General features: G+C 42.8%; 1 protein-coding gene across 3 annotated transcripts in view; it reads left to right on the forward strand.

Moving 5' to 3' along the window:
• The window catches only part of CHD7 (chromodomain helicase DNA binding protein 7), a 187061-nt gene that overhangs the window by 136445 nt on the left and 27264 nt on the right, over positions 1–23352 (forward strand). For all 3 annotated transcript variants that reach the window (XM_061123365.1, XM_061123367.1, XM_061123368.1), the window contains exons 9-19: positions 3305–3388; positions 5339–5476; positions 5573–5694; positions 6066–6309; positions 7495–7671; positions 12411–12554; positions 14002–14257; positions 19183–19393; positions 19946–20141; positions 20427–20594; positions 21108–21287. In XM_061123365.1, coding sequence (XP_060979348.1) covers positions 3305–3388; positions 5339–5476; positions 5573–5694; positions 6066–6309; positions 7495–7671; positions 12411–12554; positions 14002–14257; positions 19183–19393; positions 19946–20141; positions 20427–20594; positions 21108–21287 — 1920 coding nt within the window. The remainder of the gene's footprint in view (positions 1–3304; positions 3389–5338; positions 5477–5572; positions 5695–6065; positions 6310–7494; positions 7672–12410; positions 12555–14001; positions 14258–19182; positions 19394–19945; positions 20142–20426; positions 20595–21107; positions 21288–23352) is intronic.

The following is a 23352-nucleotide window of genomic DNA, read 5'->3' on the forward strand; positions in this document are numbered from 1 at the left end:
TTTTAAATGTTCTAAATTTTGAATTTCACATCAGCATATTATTAAGAGAAACTAGTTTGCCTCATTTGGTGCTGTTGCTTGCATATTGGTAACTGGTTATTGCTAAAATAATTTGTAAACAGGAAATTTCTCATTCTTCCTGTTGCTGAGTCTAGAAGATACTGGTCCTTCTGAGATTATGTGGAAATGTGGTGGTATGATTCAATCTTGAAGTGAAGTACAGTTAGTAGACAGTGCAAAAAGCAGTGGACAAAAGGCTTATTAAGATGTAGCAGGTGAGGGACTTCCTTAGAGGTCCAGTTAAGGCTTTGCTTTCTGCTGCGGGAAGTACAGGTTCGATCCCTGGTCAGGGAGTTACGATCCCAACTGTCTTGTGGTGAAAAAACCAGAACATAAACAACAGAATCAATATGGTAACAAATTCAGTAAAGACTTTAAAAATGGTCCACATTAAAAAAAAAAATCTTAAAAAAGGTTAAGCAGATTAAAAACTCAAAAACTCTACAGTTAGTATTAAGTTCTAGGATGTAAACATTCATTTCAATTGGGGAAGGTGTGTGACATTTCTCTTGTTAAAGTCAGAGAATTTGCTGACCTTCTTTTCACAGATGATATGCTGTGGTACAGGAGTTGATATAATATCTAATATCTTTACCTCCCTCCCCTTTATCCTAGATTATCAATTAAGATAAAGATACCCATACTTAGGGCTTCCCTGGTGAAAGAATCTGCCTCCAATGTGGGAGACCTGGGTTCAGTCCCTGGGTCAGAAGGGTCCCCTGGAGAACGGAATGGCCACCCACTCCAGTGTTCTTGCCTGGGGAATCCCATGGACAGAGGAGCCTGGCGGGCTACAGCCCATGAGATTGTAGAGTCGGACACGACTGAGCAGCGATCACTGAGTGACTGAGTAATGTCTAGGGCAGGAAACACTGCCTGCCTAGTTTAGGAAGAGCCATGGTTCTTTTCCAGCGGAGTCAGTTACATAAACAAGGCTCCCGCGGGCTGCCTCCAGGGGCCCCTAGACCTATGATCACCCGCTTGCTTTCATTTACAGCCTCAAGCAGATAAAGAGAAACCTTCACGTTGAAAGACTAACCTGGCTGACTCATTCATTTCCCTCTCCATGAAGGAGTTTAACAGAATGTAAACTGTTAAAAAAGTGTGAAATTTGATGCAAAATCTTACCTGTTTCACGACCAACTTCACACCCCGACCCTTTGTTGGAGATGGGGGAGGAGGTCACAGACAGATGAGTGTGCAGTACTTTTATATCATAGAGTCCAGACTTATCCTCTCAGGTGACAAGTCTCGGGTCTCCTGGAATCTGAACTCCATGCCCCCAAAGGCGTAGTGTAAACTTGGCCACCTGATGCAAAGAGCTGACTCATTGAAAAAGACCCTGATGCCGAGAAAGATTGAGGGCAAGAGGAAAAGGGGGCAGCAGAGAATTAGATGGTTGGATAGCATCACTGACTCAATGGACATGAGTTTGAGCAAACTCCGAGAGACAGTGAAGGACAGGGGAGCCTGGTGTGCTACAGTCCACAGGGTTGCAAATAATCAGACATGATTAGTGACTGAACAACACCCACTTGTTGTGGGTGAAAGGCTGAAATACATTATCTTCCTGGTTACTTGATAACAGTAAATCTTAAGCTTTGTCCTGAATGGAAGGAGCATAAGCTTGTGTCTGAAAAGAGGATCTGAGGGTTAACAGAGAAGGATACCAGTTCCTGCTCCTTGACACACACACGTGCAGGTATGCTCACACACATACCTGTTTGTCGTGTCCTATAGATGGTCCTGGCTTCAGGCACCCCCCAGTTCTGCTGCTTTGAGGTTTTTAGTTATGACCACTTTTGCCTTCTCTGATTCACCTTAGGCTTCCTTTTAAGCCACTGCAACTAAAACTCTCTATTCAGAAAAATTATTGAGACTGGAAATCACAGGTGTGGTGGCATAGATTACTTGCTTGAAGGATAAACGTGTTTAGGAGTAAAGTTAAGGATTTTAATTCAGATTTAATAAAAAATTCTGTCTAATAACAAGTTGCCTTAGAGCTTTTATCATAAAACCCTAGTTTGTGGAAAGGTTTAGTGTTTATGCTATACATGAATAATATGTAGATACTGGGCATCTAAATCTAGAAGCTTTGACAAGCCAATGCATTTATGTTTCAGAGGTTTTTGTTGCCTTAGTCATGAACTCCAGGTAAAGACCTGAGGCAGTTGAAACACACTGTTGGTATTTCTGGGTTTTGTTTCATGATTCACAGTTCACAGCATCCAAACTGGGTGCATTAAGTGGGCACAGGACCCCAGAGAATGTTTGTTATCCTGAAGTCGACTGTGACCAGGCAGCTCTTCAACCTGCAACTCCGGGAATGCGGACAGTATCTAATGTTTTTGCAAAGCATTTTAATGAAGTTATGTTACTGATAAATTAATCTCTGGGAACACATAGTAATGTGTCTTTTTTTTTTTTTTTTTTCTTTCTAACTTATCTGACTCTGACTTCTTTAAAGTATGGCTTAGTCTGTAACTTCCCTTTGAGCCAAATTCTCTTCTTTTACGTGAGATCAGTTTTCAGACAAGCAGCATTACTTGACTTCTGTAAAGGTTGTTAATGTCTCAGCTAGAGAACCCAATGTTTAAAGCCTCATTTCTTTATCCTCAGTACTTTTAGCCAAATGCTCTGTGTTCAATAGAAATAAATCATGTGAGAACACTTCGATGTACGCCAAGATTGTATTCAAATAAGGCACTAATACTGATTGGCAAAGGTGACCAAACAACATAAACTCCGTTCACGCTTAAATGTGGAATTCACTGGTCTCAGTGTTTTTTTAGCTTTTGAATAACATTCTGCAAATGATGCTATAAGGCATCAGATAGTTGTAAGACTCCAGTAGCACTTAACTGTGCACAGTTCTGATCTTTTTTGCAAACTGCAGTCTCAAGAATGCTAAATGCATTGCGTGCCATAAGCCTTTTGGATTGCTCATTAGTGAATTGTAATTTCACACTTGATTTAAAATATTCTTAAACATTCTCTCACAGTAAAAAGGTTTCACACAGTAATTAAAAGACCCAGTTAACAAAGTCTGAGAACTCTTGATTTCCTCATGGGGAGTGATTTTGCTAAATTATAGCATTTCAATTAATGTAACAGACCTATGCCAAATATAAATTTTGTATTGCTGTGACCCCAAATAGTACCGCCTGATGAAAAGAGAAATAGTGTGTATTCTCAGGAGTTAAATAAACATTTTAACTTTTTTTTTTTCTCCCCTTTGGTGTAGATTGAAGATGAGCTTTTTAATCCAGATTACGTGGAGGTTGACCGGATAATGGACTTTGCACGTAGCACAGATGACCGGGGAGAGGTAACAGAAGATCATTTGTCTTAGGGGGCAGTGACTCAGACTGCTTACGTGTGTTTATGGAGAATGATCATGAACTCCCAAGATCTGGTCCTGCTCACAGCCTTGTATTATGACACACTTGGTCTAAACCAAACTGAAATGTACTAACTTACTATTAGTTTTAGGACTTAATAATCACAGTAAATATGTTGTTTGTTTTAGTCTGAGAGCTTTTTAAAAGAAATCAGTTTTCAACGTGAGGCAAAGAACACTGACATTTTGCACAGTTCCGGATAAGATCAACAAGGAATTTATTGTATTTTGGTGTAAATCTGTTATGTAGCACAAATTCCCCTTGTAAGAGTACCCTGGTAGCAAAAACGCAGTCAATGTTAAGTAACAGAAGACATCGCTAATGGAGTTGATGGGCCTCATTTAACATGGTACATGGAGGATGCTATAGAATCCTTCTTTTTATGAGATCTGAGTCTCAGCATGCCCGTTTTGCTTTGAAGAACCCAAACAAGTTGTAAAGAGCAGTTGGTAGGGCATCCTACTCATCGCGTAAGAATAAACACGCATCTAGTGACTTCTGAGCATTGTGTCTTCGTAAGGATATTCCCACCCACCATGAGGTCTTTCACTTAGCTTCTTCTTGTAAATTAAACTCCATGAAGTATTTGGATGTTTGGATCTTGCATGTCTAGTGAGAGTCTGCAGTGAAGTCCCATTTTTATTCCAAATTCTGTATCACCGGGTCCATGATGTTTCAAAGACTGTATCTGTAATATGATGTTTACCTTTCTAGTTTTGCTTAGTTGTACTTAAAAAAAATTTTTTTCCTGCATATTTATATAGTTCAGCAAATGTTTGTAACATCACAGCCCGATCAGAGCTGTGGTCTAAATTTAGCTGAGCTCTATCAACTTACTATTAGGTTTAGAGCTTAAATAATCAGTACCTTTGTCCTAAAATGAAGATCCAAAGCTCCACATACTTGCTAGAAGAAAGGTAAAGGAGATCTTCTTGATCTGCATTACCCAAGGTATTTTGCTCTCCAGTCTTCTAGAGCTCAAACACATTACTTTAAAGCAATTGCATACAGACAGTATCCCTTTAAGAAAAAAGCAGAAATCCTAATAAGTTCAAGCCTGTTTCTCATTGTTTAAGAAAGTAGCCAGTTAGGTAAATATGTAAACACACCAAGATGAGTTACCTTGTGAGTCTGAATCAGTTGCCTAATGATCACACAAATAAGGTTCAGATTCAGCTTTGTTATTTACTATCTATTTCTTTATACTTTTTGGTTTTTGAACATGACTTACCAGTGGCTTAGATAAAAAGCAATTTGTTCTGACAGTGTTTAATAATATTACAGTAAGTCCCCTACATACGAACCTTCAAGTTGCAGATTTTCAAAGGTGTGAACGTGTGTTTGCACGTCCAGTCACATAGGTTAGTTCGTGTGTCTGGCACATGTTGTCATGTGCGGCATCCTTGACAAATGGCTGACCTTCTGTGTGCAGCACTGTTAGAGAATACAGTATCCTTATTTCAACCTAGGATGTTTGGAAGCAAGTGTAAAAGCAGAGGTATGTACAGCTTATTGTATTAGTTGGCTACTTCCCAGGTGGCGCAGTGGTAAAGAATCCACCTGCTAATGCAGTAGATGCGTGTGCGCGTGCACACACACACACACACACACACACAAATTGGGTACTTAGGCTAACTTTGTTGGACTTATGAACAAATTGGACTTATGAACGCATTCTTGGAACAGAGCTCGTTCATATGTAGGGGACTGAACTGTATTTTTAGTTCTTTTAGACGCTAACCAAGAGCTCCTCATTCAGCATCACAGTTTTAAAATGCCTCCCAGCTCCGTCTTGCTGTTGCTGGGGTAGTGTCTGGCGTAAGTGAAGCAGAGTGCGTGTTTTTCATACGTCATTCTGCTGTGTTTAAACCCCCCAGCCTGTGACCCACTATCTGGTGAAGTGGTGCTCCCTGCCTTATGAAGACAGCACCTGGGAGCTGAGGCAGGACATAGACCAAGCCAAGATTGAAGAGTTTGAGAAGCTCATGTCCCGGGAGCCAGAGACAGAGCGCGTGGTGAGGACTGGCGGGTGGCGGAGGGTTGCATTTGCCCACGGCCCCGTGGTGTGGTCTGTGAGAAACCACTAATGGGATTTCCTGTATTTGAAACAGGAGCGACCCCCTGCTGATGACTGGAAGAAATCGGAGAGTTCCAGGGAGTATAAAAACAATAACAAACTCAGGGAATACCAGTTGGAGGGAGTAAACTGGCTACTTTTCAATTGGTACAACATGTATGTAAAATGCATTTTTCTTCACCTTTTAAAGAAAGCCTATAATAGCTCTTCTGTAGTTATTGAAAGTATTGATCAAATATAGCAACATTTTAACTCGCTAATAAAAATTATTTAAAAAGCAAACACTGGAAGTATGCTTAATATTTGTCTAATTAACATGTACTAATGTAGAGACTGATTGAAGTGTGTAGAAGTAATTTTCTATGTCTCAGAACATTTTGTTTGAAACTGTATCTCATTGTATTTAAAGAAGCAGTTAAGGCATGCATTTATAAGTTTAATGGATATATACACTTACCTTGTGAGGAGAAAGCGCTGTCTTGTTTGTGTACTCATGAAAGTTTCCTTGTTTTATTTCCCTCCCAAAGGCGAAACTGCATTTTAGCAGATGAAATGGGTTTGGGAAAAACTATCCAGTCCATTACATTTCTCTATGAGATATATTTGAAAGGAATCCATGGCCCTTTTTTAGTAATTGCCCCATTGTCCACAATCCCCAACTGGGAAAGGGAATTCCGGACCTGGACAGAATTGAACGTGGTTGTGTACCATGGGAGTCAAGCTAGTCGTCGGACCATTCAGTTGTATGAAATGTACTTCAAAGATCCCCAGGTAAAGTGTCTCAGGCGGACAGTCCTTACACGTAGGGGCACTTTTAACACGTTGAATGTTCAAATGGTTTCAGACCTTTCAGGGGTATGTCTAGATTTTGCAGAACTAGAGAAATTTTGGTTTAGATTTCTTACCCAATTTATGTTTGGATTATAATTTCATATCTTATGATGACAGGTCTTTCTTTTTATAGCCTTGCTGTTTCTAATTATTAGCAACACATGAAATTTTTTTTTACCTTGGATGATTGCTGAAAATCATTCAATGCATTGATAGGCTAATTTGGTCTATTTTTTAAACCCTAAAAGAAAGTGAAACCAAGAAAAGAGTTATTAAATGGGAATGGGAAGAATATTGTGTTCTTTATTGTTTCTAGAAATGAAAAGTATTAGGCATCTAACATTAACTGGTACATTGAATATACCCAGAGGGAATAGTTTATACTTTGGCTCTTAGTAGCAGTTGCTGTGACTTTTAACTAATTCTAGTTATCTGTATGAAATTATCTTTGATGTTGACCCTGAAGCATTATAAGTGACAGAGAAAGAAGAATAAATAGTATGTGCTATAATAAAATAGTTTTAAGCAATAGGTGAAATGTAAGTCCTATAACTGGAAATAGGACAGAGTTTTGTGTTCTATATTTATTTGCTTTGAGTGTAAAATCTGACCTACAATTACTTAAAGGAGAAGAATATTAAAATGTGTTTTGGTGTCGATCTTTAGATTTGGAAAATTGTTGAAAGTTCTGTCCTGAGTTGAATGCTTTTTTCATGTTAGCACATTAAAAGTGAAAACTAAGTTACAAAATGGGGGAAAAAAAGGTTTAAAAAGTAAAAACATTTTTTAAAAATTGCCTTAGTACATAGTCCCTCTGGCCTTTTGCCTTTTGGAGTCTGTAGGATGTAACTAAAACAGACACACTTACTGCATCTTATCTGTAAAAAAACTGGGTTGGAAATTTTACCAGCAAATTGCAAACTTCCTTAAAAAATGAAAGATTTTAAAACTCTGTTGTACCGCAAGAGCTTAAAACTTCCAAAAATACCTTGAAAACAAAATATAAATAAAGGCGTTCCCAAAAGGATAAATAAATAAATATATATATATTATGCTATTTGTTCATCATTAAAGTTATTAATGTAATATTCAATGCTAAATAATAACACGGAGTCCTTATTGTAGGGTCGAGTGATAAAGGGGTCATATAAGTTCCACGCCATCATCACTACATTTGAGATGATTCTGACCGATTGTCCTGAGCTGCGGAATATTCCCTGGCGATGTGTAGTCATCGATGAAGCCCACAGGCTGAAGAACAGGAACTGCAAGCTCTTGGAAGGACTCAAGATGATGGACTTGGTCAGTGGTCATATTGGTGCTTCCCTTGAACCCGGATAAGATTGTTAACCAACTCAGTTTTCCTGGTGCTCTGAGTCCAGCTGATCCCTTTGAAGGGTGTTTGCAAAGCCTGTCAAATCCTGGGACATGTTTGCTCCTGAGTTTACTTAAAAGTTGCTGCCATCTTCCTGACTCTTCTGTTGATGGCTGGTGTTTTTGTACACTTGTTACCACAGCAGAGTATGTTCATGATACTTCCGCTGAGTTTCAAGTGTTTGCATTTCCCTCTTGTTTGTAAGTACTGCCATGTTGTAAGCCGTTAGGCCAAACTTTAGCTCCCTGGTGATGATCCAGTTATATTCCAGGGTTTGTAGGTTTTGCCTCCAAGGGATTGTAGGTGCAGTTTTTCTCACTAAGTTGAGTGGATATCTGGAACTGGCCCAGTTTGTGCAGACACTTAGAAGTTTAGTGCATGATAAGACCTTGAATTTGATCTGGAGTTTTAGACCAGGTCTATTACATACTTCCGGAGAAGGCAATGGCACCCCACTCCAGTACTCTTGCCTGGAAAATCCCATGGACAGAGGAGCCTGGTAGGCTGCAGTCCATGGGGTCTCAAAGAGTCGGACATGACTGAGCGACTTCACTTTCACTTTTCACTTTTATGCATTGGAGAAGGAAATGGCAACCCACTCCGGTGTTCTTGCCTGGAGAATCCCAGGGATGGGGTCGCACAGAGTCAGACATGACTGAAGTGACTTAGTAGCATTACATACTCCTCCCAAGAGATGGACAAGACTTCGTGAGTAGATTTTTTTTATATATATTTTTTCCCCCAGTAGGAGTATCTTGGGATAACACATGGTAGAAATGGTTAGAGTTTGATTGACTTTCCTTTCCACACTGCTGTATGGTTTTCTAGCAGACATTATTATGTGACTCTGTCACCCTCAGGTCTCTGTTCACTCTGTAGTTTACAAGATGGGTTTTAATCACTTGTTTTTATTTTTAATGTACATTGAAGAAGCAAAGATATTCAGCATGTCTTGGATGTTTAGATGAATTTTTCAAAGGTACAAAGAGATTTTTTAAATCCTTTATTGTTGACTTCTGTAGATTAATTTGATCTCTTGTTAATTGAGAGTTTGAGGTGGAAAGAAATATTCTGTATGTTATTGGCTGTAAATTTTTTTTACAAGACTGGTACCACCAAAGAGAACACTTAAAAGCTTTCTGTTGCAGCTGGTTCTTTGAATTGGCTTCTTTTATTCCTAAATTAAGGGGATTGAATTAGCCAGCTATTCTTTTAATTAAAAACAAACAAAATCTCTTTCTGTTTGAAGGAAGAAAATCTGACTGAATTATCCTACTTAGGGTGGAGTTTTCCATCTTAAGACCTTTCTCAGAGCAGTTTTTACTATTTTGGTGTTCAATCTAGAAAACAAATTAGAACACTTAGAATAATCTTGAAAACATGAGGAAGAGAAACACTATGGCTGGAACTAGTCTCTCCAGATGATACTGTTTTAGTCTTACACTGAAGAAATGGCTTATGGTAAAGAATCTGCCTGCAATGCAGGAGAAAGAGACTGGCAACCCACTCCAGTATTCTTGCCTGGAGAATGCCATGGATAGAGGATCCTGGCGGGCTACAGTCCATGAGGTCACAGAGTGGGACATGACTGAATGACTAATACACTTTCAGAAACCCATTCAGGTTTAGGTGAACATTAATTTTCTTATGAAACCTAACTGTGCCTTCTGAGTAGGGGCCCATCTCCACAGTGGTCCATGTAAGAGACATTTATGGCACCGGAGGGCGTAGTCATCTGCAGTTCATCTGAGTTGTCTATTATTAGTTTCTGTGCTCCCAGATAGTGGATTCTTACTGCAAAATAGCCCTTCATTGGTGAGTACAGTTTGTTTAACTGTCAACATCCAATAATCTAATTGTTGCTGGGAGATTCTGAAGGATTTTCTGTTGTTTATAGTAACACTTCATTAACGGGTTAGAATCTGTTATCCAGATAGTTTTTCTGTTATATACGGTAGTGTTCCCTATTTTCACACAATGGCACATATAGAAAATGATAATATTTGTATATCATACTAGGGTAAGCCAAGAAGACAGGCCACTGACACAGGTGACCAGTGCTGGGATCCTGACTGTCCCAGCCTGTCAGCTGCCCCAGGAACCTGGCATACCTACAACTCATTCATGTTTCACCATGGAAAGCTCTGATTAGCAAATGAACAAAATAGCTTTTTTTCCAACGATCAAGAGTTGTTGATGGAATGCAATATCATTGTTCAGAGTTAGAATATAATTACATTTGTCCAGTTCTGAACTGCTCATTGGGGCTTCCCTGGTGGCTCAGCTGTAAAGAATCCGCCTGCAATGCAGGAGACCCCGGTTCAATTCCTGGGTCGGGAAGATCCACTGGAGAAGGGATAGGCTACCCACTCCAATATTCTTGGGCTTCCCTGGTAGCTCAGATGGTAAAGAATCCACCTGCAGTGCAGGAGACCTGGGTTCGATCCCTGGGTTGGAAGATCACCTGAAGAAAGGAACAGCTACCCACTCCAGTATTCTGACCTGGAGGATTCCATGGACAGAGGAGCCTGGCAGGCTGTAGTCCATGGGGTCTGCTCATTGCCTGGTCTTTAAATCCTTACTTTGGCTATACATCATGAGAACTTATCCACTGACCAGTCTCTGTTCATCTTTCCTAGAATAAGTCATGGTGAAAATGGCAGATAATAACTCTACCCCACCATGGAGCAGGTCACAGAGAACGACTTGTTAGCTGCACTAGACACAGTTGTGATGAAAGTGGTAGATTCTCAGAAACGGAGGACCAGGCAGCGTCTTCAACTCTCCGGTCACCAAGGAGACGCTCGAGAAGCTGCTGGGCTGAGGGGCATTTGTGTTCTCTGCCCCCTCCGTGGGAGTGCAGGAGGCAGGGCCATCTCCTTGTCCCTTATGGGCAAGGAGGGGACCCTCTGAAGGTGGTGGAGGGTCTTCATGGATTCTGTTAGCTCATCATTCATTGTCAGGAGGCCTCACACAAATTAAAGACTCTGCTGAAATGAAATTAAGTGAATGTCACTCCATCACAGCTAAAAGGGATGGTAACATTTTCAAGCGGAAAGCTTAGCTGCTGGCAAAGTTGAACTTGGATGTAGTAAGCCTGGTAGCCCGTCTCTCGCGTGACCTTTTGTGACACCTGCATGTAACTTGTATTTATGTTAATAATGACTTTCAGAGGGAAACCTGGTTTCATATTGCTACCTGTGCAACCTTACCAAAGGGTCCTCTGTATGACTGTTTGATAGAACTGGCTTTAAAAAGAACTTGAAGGGAAGCAGCGTAAAAAAGTTCTTTTCCTGTTTTTCAAATAAGTTAATTTTAAAATTAATAACTTAAAAGACTTTTGCTGAAGTATTTTGGTTAACAGCTGAGTATTTCACTTGATCATAAAGGATATTAAAAAAACTGAGAGATGATCTGTAGTATTGATACAGCTATTCCTCTGCCGTAACGGTTTTCCTGAATCTATGGCAATATTTTTAAAAATTCTTGGGTAAAGTAATTCGGGACTTGAACAAATCAGGAACTTGGCCCATGTTACCCACCAGTATGCTTATACATTAGAAAATCTTGCATTGCTTTGCAAGTTCCTTACTCTTTATGAATTTAATGAGTTAGAAGATGACAATGATCTGTGTATTTTCCTGAATCAGAGCCCTCTTTATTCAAAAGGAAGCAAAGGAAGAATAAAAGCAAATATAACTGGTTCACCTTGGTTTCGAAGAGCTTCATTGACAGATAAGACTCAATAGATGTTGAAAAAATGAGCATGCCTTTAGGCGAATCACCATCCAGTATTTACTGAGCACATACTCTGCTCGGCAACCAAGCCTTGTCAAACTTCCAGTAAAGTCAGAATATCGCTTTTGAACCTCCTTGAAGGTATAGCCACTTTTGGAAATAGTTTTATTAACTGTGCGGTGTCCTAAAAGGCCAAAGTAGAACATGATAAGGCCTTTAAGATCAATAAATTCATTGTCATTAAGACTGGTCACCATGTTGGATACGTAGAAATAAGAGGACAAAGGTACGGATCCATAAAGAAAGCCGAAGAAAGAGCTCGTTAACAGGAAGAAGTGCTTTAAAGAAAATACCTACTTTGGTTCAAGGAGACAAAGTAAGAAATAGCATCTATTAAAAAAACAAAAAACAGAAACATGATTGTGGCATTTAAAACCAAGCTGACCTCTTTGCTAGATTGAAATGTTTGCTGAACAAAATAGTTTTTCATGTGCTGTTGCCTGTAGAAAACCTTCTTTTGTCTCTGAAGTGAGTCATGCAGGAAGCAGATGGGGAGGGCATAGCCCTGTAGAGAGCAGAAAAGGAGCATGTGAGCTTCATCTGAGCTAGGAATCTTAGGCAAAACTAGAACTTTGGTGGGAAAAGATGCCATGAGGCGTAGGAGACGTGCAGAGCCACACCACCAAAACATTGACCTAAACATCCCAGGAGAAACCAAAATAGCAGACCACGTTTACAGGGTCTTGGAATCTAAGAGACCACATTTCTTGTATCTCTGCCTTCGGATCTTATTCCTGTGCTTTATGCTGGGTGGATGCTGAATTTCAGCGACCAAGTGTGGAATTGGGGGAATGCTGATCCCGAGAGAGGCTTTGGCATGGCGATGGTTTTTGTTATGATTTGCTCAGTTATCCTCGCATCCCCGTAGGAACACAAAGTGCTGCTGACGGGGACCCCGCTCCAGAACACGGTGGAAGAGCTCTTCAGCTTGCTTCACTTCTTAGAACCTACTCGCTTCCCTTCGGAAACCACCTTTATGCAAGAATTTGGTGATCTGAAAACCGAAGAGCAGGTACCTACCATGGCTTCTTTTGTATTTCAGTCATTGAATTGAGGATTAACTCCCAAAGGGCCAAAGCGTTAAGATTTAACTATTTTAAAAAATGTAAATTATGTCAGTTTTCCCCCACCTAGTAGACAAGTGAGCTTTACACCTCCTTTCCTTGGATGTTCTGAGTCTCCAAAAGGTGATGTTCTGGCTGGTTTGTTGCTCTCTCTGCCCTCCCGAAGGGCTGTTGGGATTTACAGAGTTTCCGTGCATGTTCATGTACTTTTCAGCTGCTGTCCTGTCGAGTTCAGTGGTTTTGCATTGTGTGCTTTTGGCGGTAATGTCAGGAGCGGCTGAAATTTCTCAAGCTGTGTCCGTCCTGGAGATTTGAAGTTCTAGTCTTAGTTCCTGCTTGCTCACATTGCTTATACTCTTCTTGAGTCTACATATTTTCATTTAGAAGCATGGTTTCTAACTACGTTGCAGGATTTCTATGAGAAATAAATATGGTGTTGGGTATGAAAAGTGGCCAGTGAAGGCAGTGGCACCCCACTCCAGTACTCTTGCCTGGAAAATCCCGTGGACGGCGGAGTCTGGTGGACTGCAGTCCATGGAGTCGCGAAGAGTCGGACACGACTGAGCAATGTCACTTTCACTTTTCACTTTCGTGCCCTGGAGAAGGAAATGGCAACCCACTCCAGTGTTCTTGCCTGGAGAATCCCAGGGACGGTGGAGCCTGGTGGGCTGCCGTCTTTGGGGTCGCACAGAGTCGGACACGACTGAAGTGACTTAGCAGCAGCAGCAGCATGAAAAGTGGCCAGTTATGTTATGCATCGTGAGAGTTACGTAGGTGTTGGTTATTAAGCTGTATTTGAAATAATCATGGAGATACGCTTGAAATCTTGGTCTTCATGTGCCCCCTCCCCTAATTTACTGTCTGAAACCTCTGAAACCTCTTCTCTTAGTTCATGTGAAGTCTGTTTTGTTTTGCCCTTCTTAATATAAATCAGAGCTGTCTGGTCTGCAATATCCTATTGCCAGTCAACAGAGGCGAGAACAGAGAGGGACCAGAGAGCTCTTGGCTTACTCACACATTCTATCAGCTCTTTCTAGAAAGAAAGAGAACCGAAGCTTGTCATTCCTACAACTTCTCCCTTCCTTCCTCATCATCCCGAAGGCTTAAGACAAACAGAAGGGAAAACTAACAGAATGAATAGGGCCCTTTTCTGCTGTGTTCCGTTCAAGCCTCCTGGCTGTTCAGGACTCTGACCAGGTGAACTAGCCCATCAGAAACTGAACAGTCAGCTCTCACACGCTCCTGTTATGAGAGCTGTAAGGTAATGCCCTCGTACCCTTCGACTAATGAAAGTGAAAGGTAGATAAATAAGAGACTCCTGGTTTTTCGTGTTAGACTATGTTTATCCATGCTAGCAAGTCCCAACATCAGTATTTACTTAAGGTCCTTTTTTAGGTGCAAAAACTTCAGGCTATTCTAAAGCCAATGATGTTGAGACGTCTCAAGGAGGACGTGGAAAAGAACTTGGCCCCCAAAGAAGAAACGATCATTGAAGTGGAGCTAACAAACATTCAGAAGAAATATTACCGAGCCATCCTTGAGAAGAATTTCACGTTTCTTTCCAAAGGTGGTGGTCAAGCTAACGTACCCAACCTTTTAAACACTATGATGGAATTACGGAAGTGCTGCAATCACCCCTACCTTATCAACGGTAAGCCTGGCGCCTTGTTTCAGTCGTTGTCCAAACCCCAGAAATCCTTGCCTCCCTCCACACGTGTTATTGTATGGTTTGTAGTTGCCCCAATGTGAGTTTCATCACCTTCCTGTTCTTCACAAAGCCGCCTTCTGTGAAGCCATAGGTGCAACATCTTTGTCCCTGATGGTCCCTGAAGCAAGACCTCACATCACCTGTCCTTCATCTGTGTCTCACCCCTTGAAAGGAGGTGTCAGTGTTCACTGGCTGGAAGTCATCAAACGTGCTAACAATTAGAGAAATTAGCCCCTGGTGGGGGGGGGGGCGGGGCGGGTGTGTGTGTGTGTGTGTGTGTGTGTGTGTGTGTGTGTGTGTGTTTAGATCAGAGAAGTTAAAGAGCACCTTTGGGGTGAGAGGCAGCTGTTGGATGTCTCAAGGCTTTGATGGGAAAGAACTTCTCTCAGTCCAGAGGCCTCCAGCATCCATTCTCAGCATTTAGGCTGATGTAACCACATGAGACAAGAGAAGGAGGCAGAACAAAATGGAACCTGCCCAGGATATAAAGTATGTGTGCGAAACAATGGGACAGTGAACCGTAGACATAGTGAAACCTTGTTATGGGACACCTAGATGCCAGCTTGTGTGATTTTGCTGGAGCTAAGAAATGATTAGACATGGGAGTCAGGATGATTGATCTGGAAACATCATATGAATAAACAGATGGGAGTAGGGAAAGACATACAAACAGAAAGCCCCACTAGGAGGTTACTGCTGTCATCCAGGTGGGAGTTAATATGGGTTAAAGAGAAGTGATGGCCGTCTAAATCAGGGTGTTTGCGTGCAATTATGATTGGCCAGCAATGCAGTTAGGGTTGTTTCCAGGGGAGAAGGAACCAAGCCAGATTTTTTTTCGTCATTATCACAATCCATGAGGTTCAAATGCAGCTGATGTCAGGAGTTCCCAGTCTCTCCCCATTTTGTAATCTATACTCCTTGGGCCAGCTCACCTCTGGAATCTGCATTTACTAATGACAGAGTGGTCCCTGCCTGGAGCCGCCTCACCGTAGCACCTAAGGTCATGGCTGTGCTGTGACCTTGGCGCATTTCTGCTTCAAACTTTCTGCTTGTAGCTTGGTCTTCCAAAGAGAGACTCACACATGACTGTTGTATGTTCAGTGCTGCAGCTTGCTCATCCTCTTGTGTGTAAGAGCCTGTGAGGCCGTTGTGGTGTCTGCAGCCTGGTCCTGAGCTGGGGAGATGGAGCTGGGCCGAAGGTGGTCGATGGTGTGAGTAAAGCTCTGTGTGTGTGTGTGTGTGTAATCTGAGAGAGAGACACACACACTTTTTTTTTCATTTGATGTCTGTGAAAAGAGGAGCAGTAGGCTCCAAGAGGCTCCATTCCAGTATTCTTGCCTGGAGAATCTCATGGACCGAGGAGCCTGGCAGACTCTGGCCCACGGGGTTGCAGGAGTCAGACGTGACTGAAGCGACTGAGCACACATGTGCATGTGAGAGTGAAAATGATGTTGGGGACTTGGTGGGTCCCCGATGGTTTGGGTGGACTTACGAGTCCTCCTTGTTGTTGGGGAGAAGGGGTGTGGAGAACAGTGGGCAGAAAGAATTCAAGGCAGAGCTTGTGATGGAATGAATTTCAGAGAGAAAAAGGGTAATCTTCAAAAGAAAATAATTTCTTATTTGTTTGTGGTTAGTATAACTAGATAACATTGCAGCTCCTGCCCTCACAGTGACCATCTGCTTAAGGGAACAGACTTCCACACTTCCTTAAAGTTGTGTCTGCTACATACATACACAGGCGTGTGCACACACACACTTTTAAATATAAATGCAGGACTTTAATTTAGGGCAGTGCCATTGTAGTCTTTTTTGGGCTCCCCTGGTGACTCAGTCGGTAAAGAATCAGCCTGCAATGCTGGAGACCCAGGTTCGATCCCTGGATTGAGAAGATCCCCTGAAAAAGGAAATGGCAACCCACTCCAGTATTCTTGCCTGGGAAATCCTATGGTCAGAGGAGCCTGGTGGGCTACAGTCCACGGGGTCACAAAGAGTTGCATACGCCTGAGTGACTAACACTGTTGGAGTATTTGGGCTTTTTATAGCCTATTTCCAACTTTTAATTTTCTGATTAGTGTTTACAGATCTAGCATCAAGGTGAACCTTTAGTTGATAACCTTGAGAATTTGGCCTTCTAATGGCTTAGAGGTCAGTTAGGTTTTCCTCCTGGACACCTTCCCTGCCCTCCTTTCTTCAACTTTTCTGGAAAATATGTGCTCAGTCACTTCAGTTGTGTCCAACTCTTTGCAACCCCATGGACTGTAGCCTGCCAGGCTCCTCTGTCCATGGTATTTTCTACACAAGAATACTGCAGTGGGTGGCCATTCCCTCCTCCAGGGGATCTTCCCAACCCAGGAATAGAACCCGCATGTCTTATATGATTTGCATTGCTGGCAGATTCCTGACTGCTGAGCAACCGGGGAAGCCCGGACAAAATATAATTATAGCTAAAAGCATCACATAGGAAATATGTTTGTTGATATATTTAAAGGAAGCATTATTAGTGACAACTGGCTGCCACTTTAAGAGCCTGAATTCGCAGCAAAGAGCTGAATTAATTATTAGAACTTTTGTCAGATAAGAAAATATATTTTAATTCTGACAGTTTTTGACAATGTGTTATTGGTAGAATTGAAAAAGCAGGAAAGTTACTTTTCTCATCTAAATAAATTTAAAATGAAAAAAATCTACTAATTTGACTGAATTTATATTTTCAAATTTTTTGCTAAAATAGTTCAAACATGTTAATTTTGTCAAAATGATTATTTCATTTTTGAAAACTATTCACTAAAATAGCTAAAATAGTATATTTTGATTATGGATTGGTATTAATATCTTTATTTTAACAAAAAATAACTACCCAGATATTATAAGTGAAGTGTGTTTCTGAATTGCTTGTAGTATATTATCCAACAAGAAGAAACGTTTTGAAAAAACCTAATATGTGGATATGATCAGTTCCCTCTGTCTCCTGAGGACCTTCTTATCCTGAATCTAGAGCCTAAATTTCTAAATTTTCTGTTTTGGAAAACATTATTTGACTTTATACAAGGGCATTTGGTGAAGAACTCGCTTGCCAACACAGGAGATATAACAGATGCAGGTTCGATCCCTGGGTCAGGAAGATCTCCTGGAGAAGGAAATGGCTACCCTCTCCAGTATTCTTGCCTGGAGAACCCCATGGACAGAGGAGCCTGGTGGGCTACAGTCCATGGAGTCACAAAAAGTCGGACACGACTGAAGGGACTTAGCACACCTGTAGGATGCAAGGACATTTATTCAAGAGTGTGCTTCATTCAGGGATATTCGTGCTGATGCTCTTCAACAGCGGTTTGGTTTTCACCTTTTCCTAGAGAAACCTTTGCCTTTCATTCCCTTCAGACTGAAATCCCGAATACTAGCCTTTTATTCACGTGGGAGAGGGAGTGAGAAGCGGCAGTTCCCACCCCGCTGGCATTTTCTGCCTGGCCCTTCCTGAGAAACAGCAGTGGCTTGCTCTGCACAGACCTCTGGGCCTAGCCCAGGCATTAGTGACTCTAATCTGGTCTCAGGAAGATTCTTTGTTGATTAATAACGAACAGGCTGTGTTTCTGCATGTGACCAGGTCATGACTTCATTTCCACAGGTGCTCTGAAAAGGGGAGTGGGGGCACTGCTGTCCCGCCTGTGGCTGCATGCCCCCATTCTGTCCTGGCAGCTCTGGGGGCCCAGGTGACCTGACCCTTAAACCCTGGGAGGGTCTCGTATCCCCATCCTGTGTACAGTGCCTTCATGTTTAAAAACCAGTGGTTAAGAAGTCAGGTTCCTGGTGCGGTTTAAGGCTGGGAAGTAATCCCATCAGATGGATTTGTCTGTCTGTATTTCCCAGAGGAGAAGTGACCATGCTGCATCCCCAGGGCAAGGGTGGAGCACAGTGGCCAGGCCCTGATTAACCCCCCCCCACACACACACACTCCATCCCGGACCCCTGCTGTCTAATTCTAGTTAAGCCACCTAAGCAGCTGCAGGAAGCTTAGCCGGCTACTCCCTGGACAAGTGTGCCTGGGGTCAGGGGCGGAAGTGGGAAGAGTTTCGGTCCCTAGGAAGGTGATAGTCTCTCTGATGCACCCTCAGCAAGCAGAAGTCTCTGTGGGGCTATTAGAAAAGAGGGTTAGGGATAGATGTCTTTCATGAAACAGAGGTTGGTTGTTTAAAGCTTTGGATAACTCAAGATAAAACTTTTGTACTTTAGGAAATTATCAGATGAGAAAGAATGTAGAGGGAGATAGAGAGATTGCAGTGAAAATGTGTGCTCAGATCTCCTGAAAAAAATCTCTAAATATTATCCCCGAAGCGGGACTCCCCTTTCCTGCAGCCCTTTTGGCCATATTAACAGGCAGTTTAGATACACAGACGACTGCCCCTGCACGGCAATTGTTAGAACTCTGTTCCCTCGCCTTTTAGTTTCAGAACAGATTTTGTTATGTGTGTTTATGTTCCGCAAGTAAACAGCTCTTCATTTCTTTAGCATTTTAGGTTCCAAATTTTCTGTAGGTATCCGGCCCTTGGCTTGTTTCTGCCACTTCTAGCTTGACAGTCTGTTGTTGAAATTCAGTTTCTACAGACAGCAAACATTTGTTTGTTGGAAAATGTGGGGGTTCCCCCCGAAACGCTTGAAAATGTGTCGTGCTTAAAACTCTGATCCCTTTTCTACCTCCCTGGTTTCCTGCAGGCCCCACTCTGAGCCGGTGGATGGATGTGTGTTCGTGAACACGAATGCATTGTTCTGGGCCCTGCTGTTTGCAGTGGGTTTTGAAAGCAGGTTCGTTGTTTTCAGTAATAAAAGAAAAAAACCTTTTACAGTATTCCCGTTATGCTGTCCAATCTCCGCAGGTGCTGAAGAGAAAATTTTGGAAGAGTTTAAAGAAACACACAATGCCGACTCTCCAGATTTTCAGCTCCAGGCGATGATCCAGGCTGCTGGCAAGCTAGTGCTGATTGACAAGCTGCTGCCGAAGCTGAAGGCCGGTGGCCATAGGGTGCTCATTTTCTCCCAGATGGTGCGCTGCCTGGACATCCTGGAGGACTACCTCATTCAGAGACGGTGAGGGCCACGCACCGGGGGTGGGAGGTGAAGGGGTGCAGGACTGAGCTCCACGTGCTTCACCTCCAAGTGGCCTGTGTGATAAAGGGGATGGGTGGGGGGCTTGTGTCTTAGCTCTTCTTGAAAGCTGTGGATGGCCACGACAGTTGTCCCATATGATGCATGCTTTTGCAGGCAGTTCTACTTTTCCAGTTCTTTCTCTGGGCTGGGGTGGGGGACAGCTCTTTCTTGATGTTGAAGTAGCATCTGACACTTTTGTGACCCCCATGGACTATAGCCTGCCAGACTCCTCTGTCCATGGGATTTCTCAGGCAAGAATACTGGAGTGGGTTGCCTTTTCCTTCCCCAGAGGATCTTCCCAACTCAGGGATTGAACCCAAGTCTCTTGTGTCTCCTACATTGCAGGCAGATTCTTTACCACTGTGCCATCAGGGAAGCCCCATCCTGTTGATTTATATCCCATGTTGTAGTACGTTCTTAAAAGCACCAGGAAAGGAACACATGTCCTGTGGCCATCTGCCAGGCCTCTTTGTTGACACTGACATCTTCCAGGTACCCGTATGAGAGGATCGACGGCCGGGTCAGAGGCAACCTCCGTCAGGCAGCTATCGACAGGTTCTCCAAGCCTGACTCTGATAGGTTTGTGTTCCTCCTGTGTACGAGGGCAGGAGGCTTAGGCATTAATCTCACTGCTGCTGATACCTGCATCATCTTCGATTCTGACTGGAATCCCCAAAATGATCTCCAGGTAAACATGCAAGAAAACCTTCCTGGTACCCCCCTCCCCCACTTTGGAAAGTCATTCCGCTACACTGGACCAATAAATTGAAATCCTGCCGTCGCTCAGGCAGTGTCCCATGATCAGGGCAAATGAACCAACCAGTAATCAATTGATTGATAATGTGAAAGTCATTTCTTAGCATGTTAACCCTCCACTGTTGAATGGTACCCCTATTATCAGAACAGATGCTCTTGTAACTGGCAGCGGGGTGTTCTGTTTCTCTGGTGGCCATGCAGTTCCTTTTTCTTTCAGGCTCAGGCTAGATGTCACAGAATAGGACAGAGCAAATCTGTGAAGATATACAGGCTGATCACCAGGAATTCTTACGAAAGGGAAATGTTTGACAAGGCCAGCCTGAAGCTGGGTCTGGACAAGGCAGTCCTGCAGTCCATGAGCGGACGGGAGAATGCTCCCAATGGGGTAAGCCGTGCCGCCTTCACCCTGCTCGCTGCACTCCTGCTCCTTGCTTCATTTAGCTCCCAGTGAGAAATCCTCTGCATCTGGTTATTTTTTGGCCTCAATATTTTAAGCATATTTGGTCGCATTTACTTCGTCATAATTGAGGTTTACTGTCTTGGAGAAAAAAGTAAGCATTTGTTCAGTCTCCAGACATTTCAGTTCTTTGTTATTGCTCAGTAGCTCAGTTTTGTCTGACTCTTTGCAACCCCATGAACTGCAGCACGCCAGGCTTCCCTGTCCTTCACCATCTCCCAGAGTTTGCAAGTCAGTGATGCATCCAGTTGTCTCATCCTTTGTCATCCCCTTCTCCTTCTGCTTTCAGTCTTCCCCAGCATCAGGGTCTTTTCCAGTAAGTAGGCTTTTCACATCAGGTGGCCAAAGTATTGGGGCTTCAACTTCAGCATCAGTCCTTCCAATGAATATTCAGGGTCGGTTTCCTTTATCTAAATCATTTTAAATACTTCTCTAACACAGGTACAACAACTTTCCAAGAAAGAAATAGAGGATCTTCTCCGGAAGGGGGCCTATGGTGCACTCATGGATGAGGAGGACGAGGGCTCCAAGTTCTGTGAAGAGGACATCGACCAGATCCTGCTGCGGCGGACCCACACCATCACCATCGAGTCCGAGGGCAAGGGCTCCACATTTGCTAAGGTGTGGACCTACCCAGGAGGCAGGACTTCTGGGGAAGCGAAACAGAGGCTGTGTAATGCGCTCGTGAGAAGCACACATAACAGCTGCTTTATGTTGCATGTTAAGAAATTAGTGATTTAATCCCAGGGGGGCCCCCAACGCAGAAAATGTGCTTTATGTTCTGTGTATCTGGCATCGGGCTCACCCTCACCTGTCCCGTCCCTGCTTCTGGGCTCCCCAGGCTCGCCCTCTCTCTGTGTCCTGGCCCCCCTCCCTTCCACTTCTTGAGCCTCTGCTTTGTCATCACCTTCCTCCTTTCCTGGGATCTTGATTCCTGATCAAGATTCCTTGAGAACAGTCAGCTCACTCCTGTCTTGAAAAAGTCCCCTATCTGCTTTCCTCTCTGGCTGCAACCCCATAACTCCTTTTGTAGCTAAAAACCATGCCAGCAATCCACACAGCGCTATTGACCCTGCTGTTCCACTGCCTTACTTTCTACTCATTTCCCAACATCCAGCTTCTACCCCCCGGTCCCCCCACCCCGCCCCTTCTGAGGCTTCACCCACCCACCTCCAGGCCCAGTGCCACACTTTGCACTTTCATTTTGAACAACTTTATGGAAATGTAATTTACTTACCATAAAAACCACCTATTTTAAGTGTACCATCCCGCACCTTTACCATATTTATAGACATGTACAAGTATCCCGACATCTAAGGCTAGAACATTTCCATCACCCTTTAGCAGTCCTCCCCCCACCCCCCCTTCCCATCCGCCCCCCGCCCACCCCCCACCTAAGTCCCAGCAGCCACTCCTCTGCTTTCTGTCTCTGTAGGTTTCCCAGCTCTGGACAGTTCATACAAATGGAATCATACAACATGTGGCCTTTTGTGTCTGACCTCACTCCCTTAGCCTGTTTTGGGGCCTCATCCATGTTGTAGCATGTTATCACTAATTTGTTTCCTTTTATTGCTGAACCACATCCCATTCTATGGCTCCACCTTATTTACCACTTGAATATGGACCTTGATTGTTGACCCATTCACTAGCTGGTGCTGAAATTTGGATTGTTTCCATTTTTTGGTTACTACGAATGATGTTACAAACATTTATATACAAGTTTTTGTGTGGACGTATGTTTTCATTTCGCTTGCTTATATACCAGGAATGGAATTGCTGGGTCTTGTGTAACTCTGCGACTAACCCTTTGAGGAACTGCCAGACTCTTCTCTAAAGTGACTGTACCATTTGTCCTTCCCACCAGCAGTGGTTAGGGTTTTAATTTGTCCACATCCTCACCAATACTTTTTGTTGTCTGTCTTTTTTAATGATCACCCTATTACCGAGTGTGACATGATAGCCCACACTGGTTTGATCTGCCTTTCTCTGATACTATTTTAGTGTCTATTCATGTGCTTGTTGGCCAAGTATTGATAAATATCATCTTTGGGGAGATGTCTCTTCAGATCTTCTGAACAGCTTTAAACCTTTTTTAGTTAACTTTTTTTAATTGAGTTTTAAGTATTCCAAATAAAAGTTTCTCATTAGATAATTTGCATATATATCTTTTACACCTTTCTTAATGGTGTTTAATTTTAAGAAGCCCAGGTTACCCATGTTTTTCTCTTATCATGTGTGCTTCTGATCCATTGTTTAACCTCTGAGCACAAAGGTTTGCTCCTGTGTGTTCTTCTAAGAGTTTTATAGTTTTCACTCTTAACTTTTATGTCTCCGATGCCTTTTTGAGTGAATTTTTGTGTGCGATATGAGACAGAGGTCCAGCTCCCTTCTTTTGCACATGGATATCCAGTTATCCATATCCAGTTATCCCAGCTACTGCACTTGTCCCACCTGCTCCACTTGTCACAGCTGATCCACTTCTCACAGCTACTCCAGTCTTGAAAGGTTCTCCTTGTCTGGGCTTAGTGACCCAACACTTTCTCCCTCTTATCTTTCGTGCTCTTTTCAGGTTCTTTCCTCCATCCTCACGGATACTTCAAATTCATTTGGTACCAAAACAGGTTCATTATCTCCGTTCCTCCACCTCTGTGCATGCACGTGCACATACACACGCGCACCCTTGTTT

Source organism: Dama dama, chromosome 21 (genome assembly GCF_033118175.1).
Source record: "Dama dama isolate Ldn47 chromosome 21, ASM3311817v1, whole genome shotgun sequence".
NCBI lineage: Eukaryota > Metazoa > Chordata > Mammalia > Artiodactyla > Cervidae > Dama > Dama dama.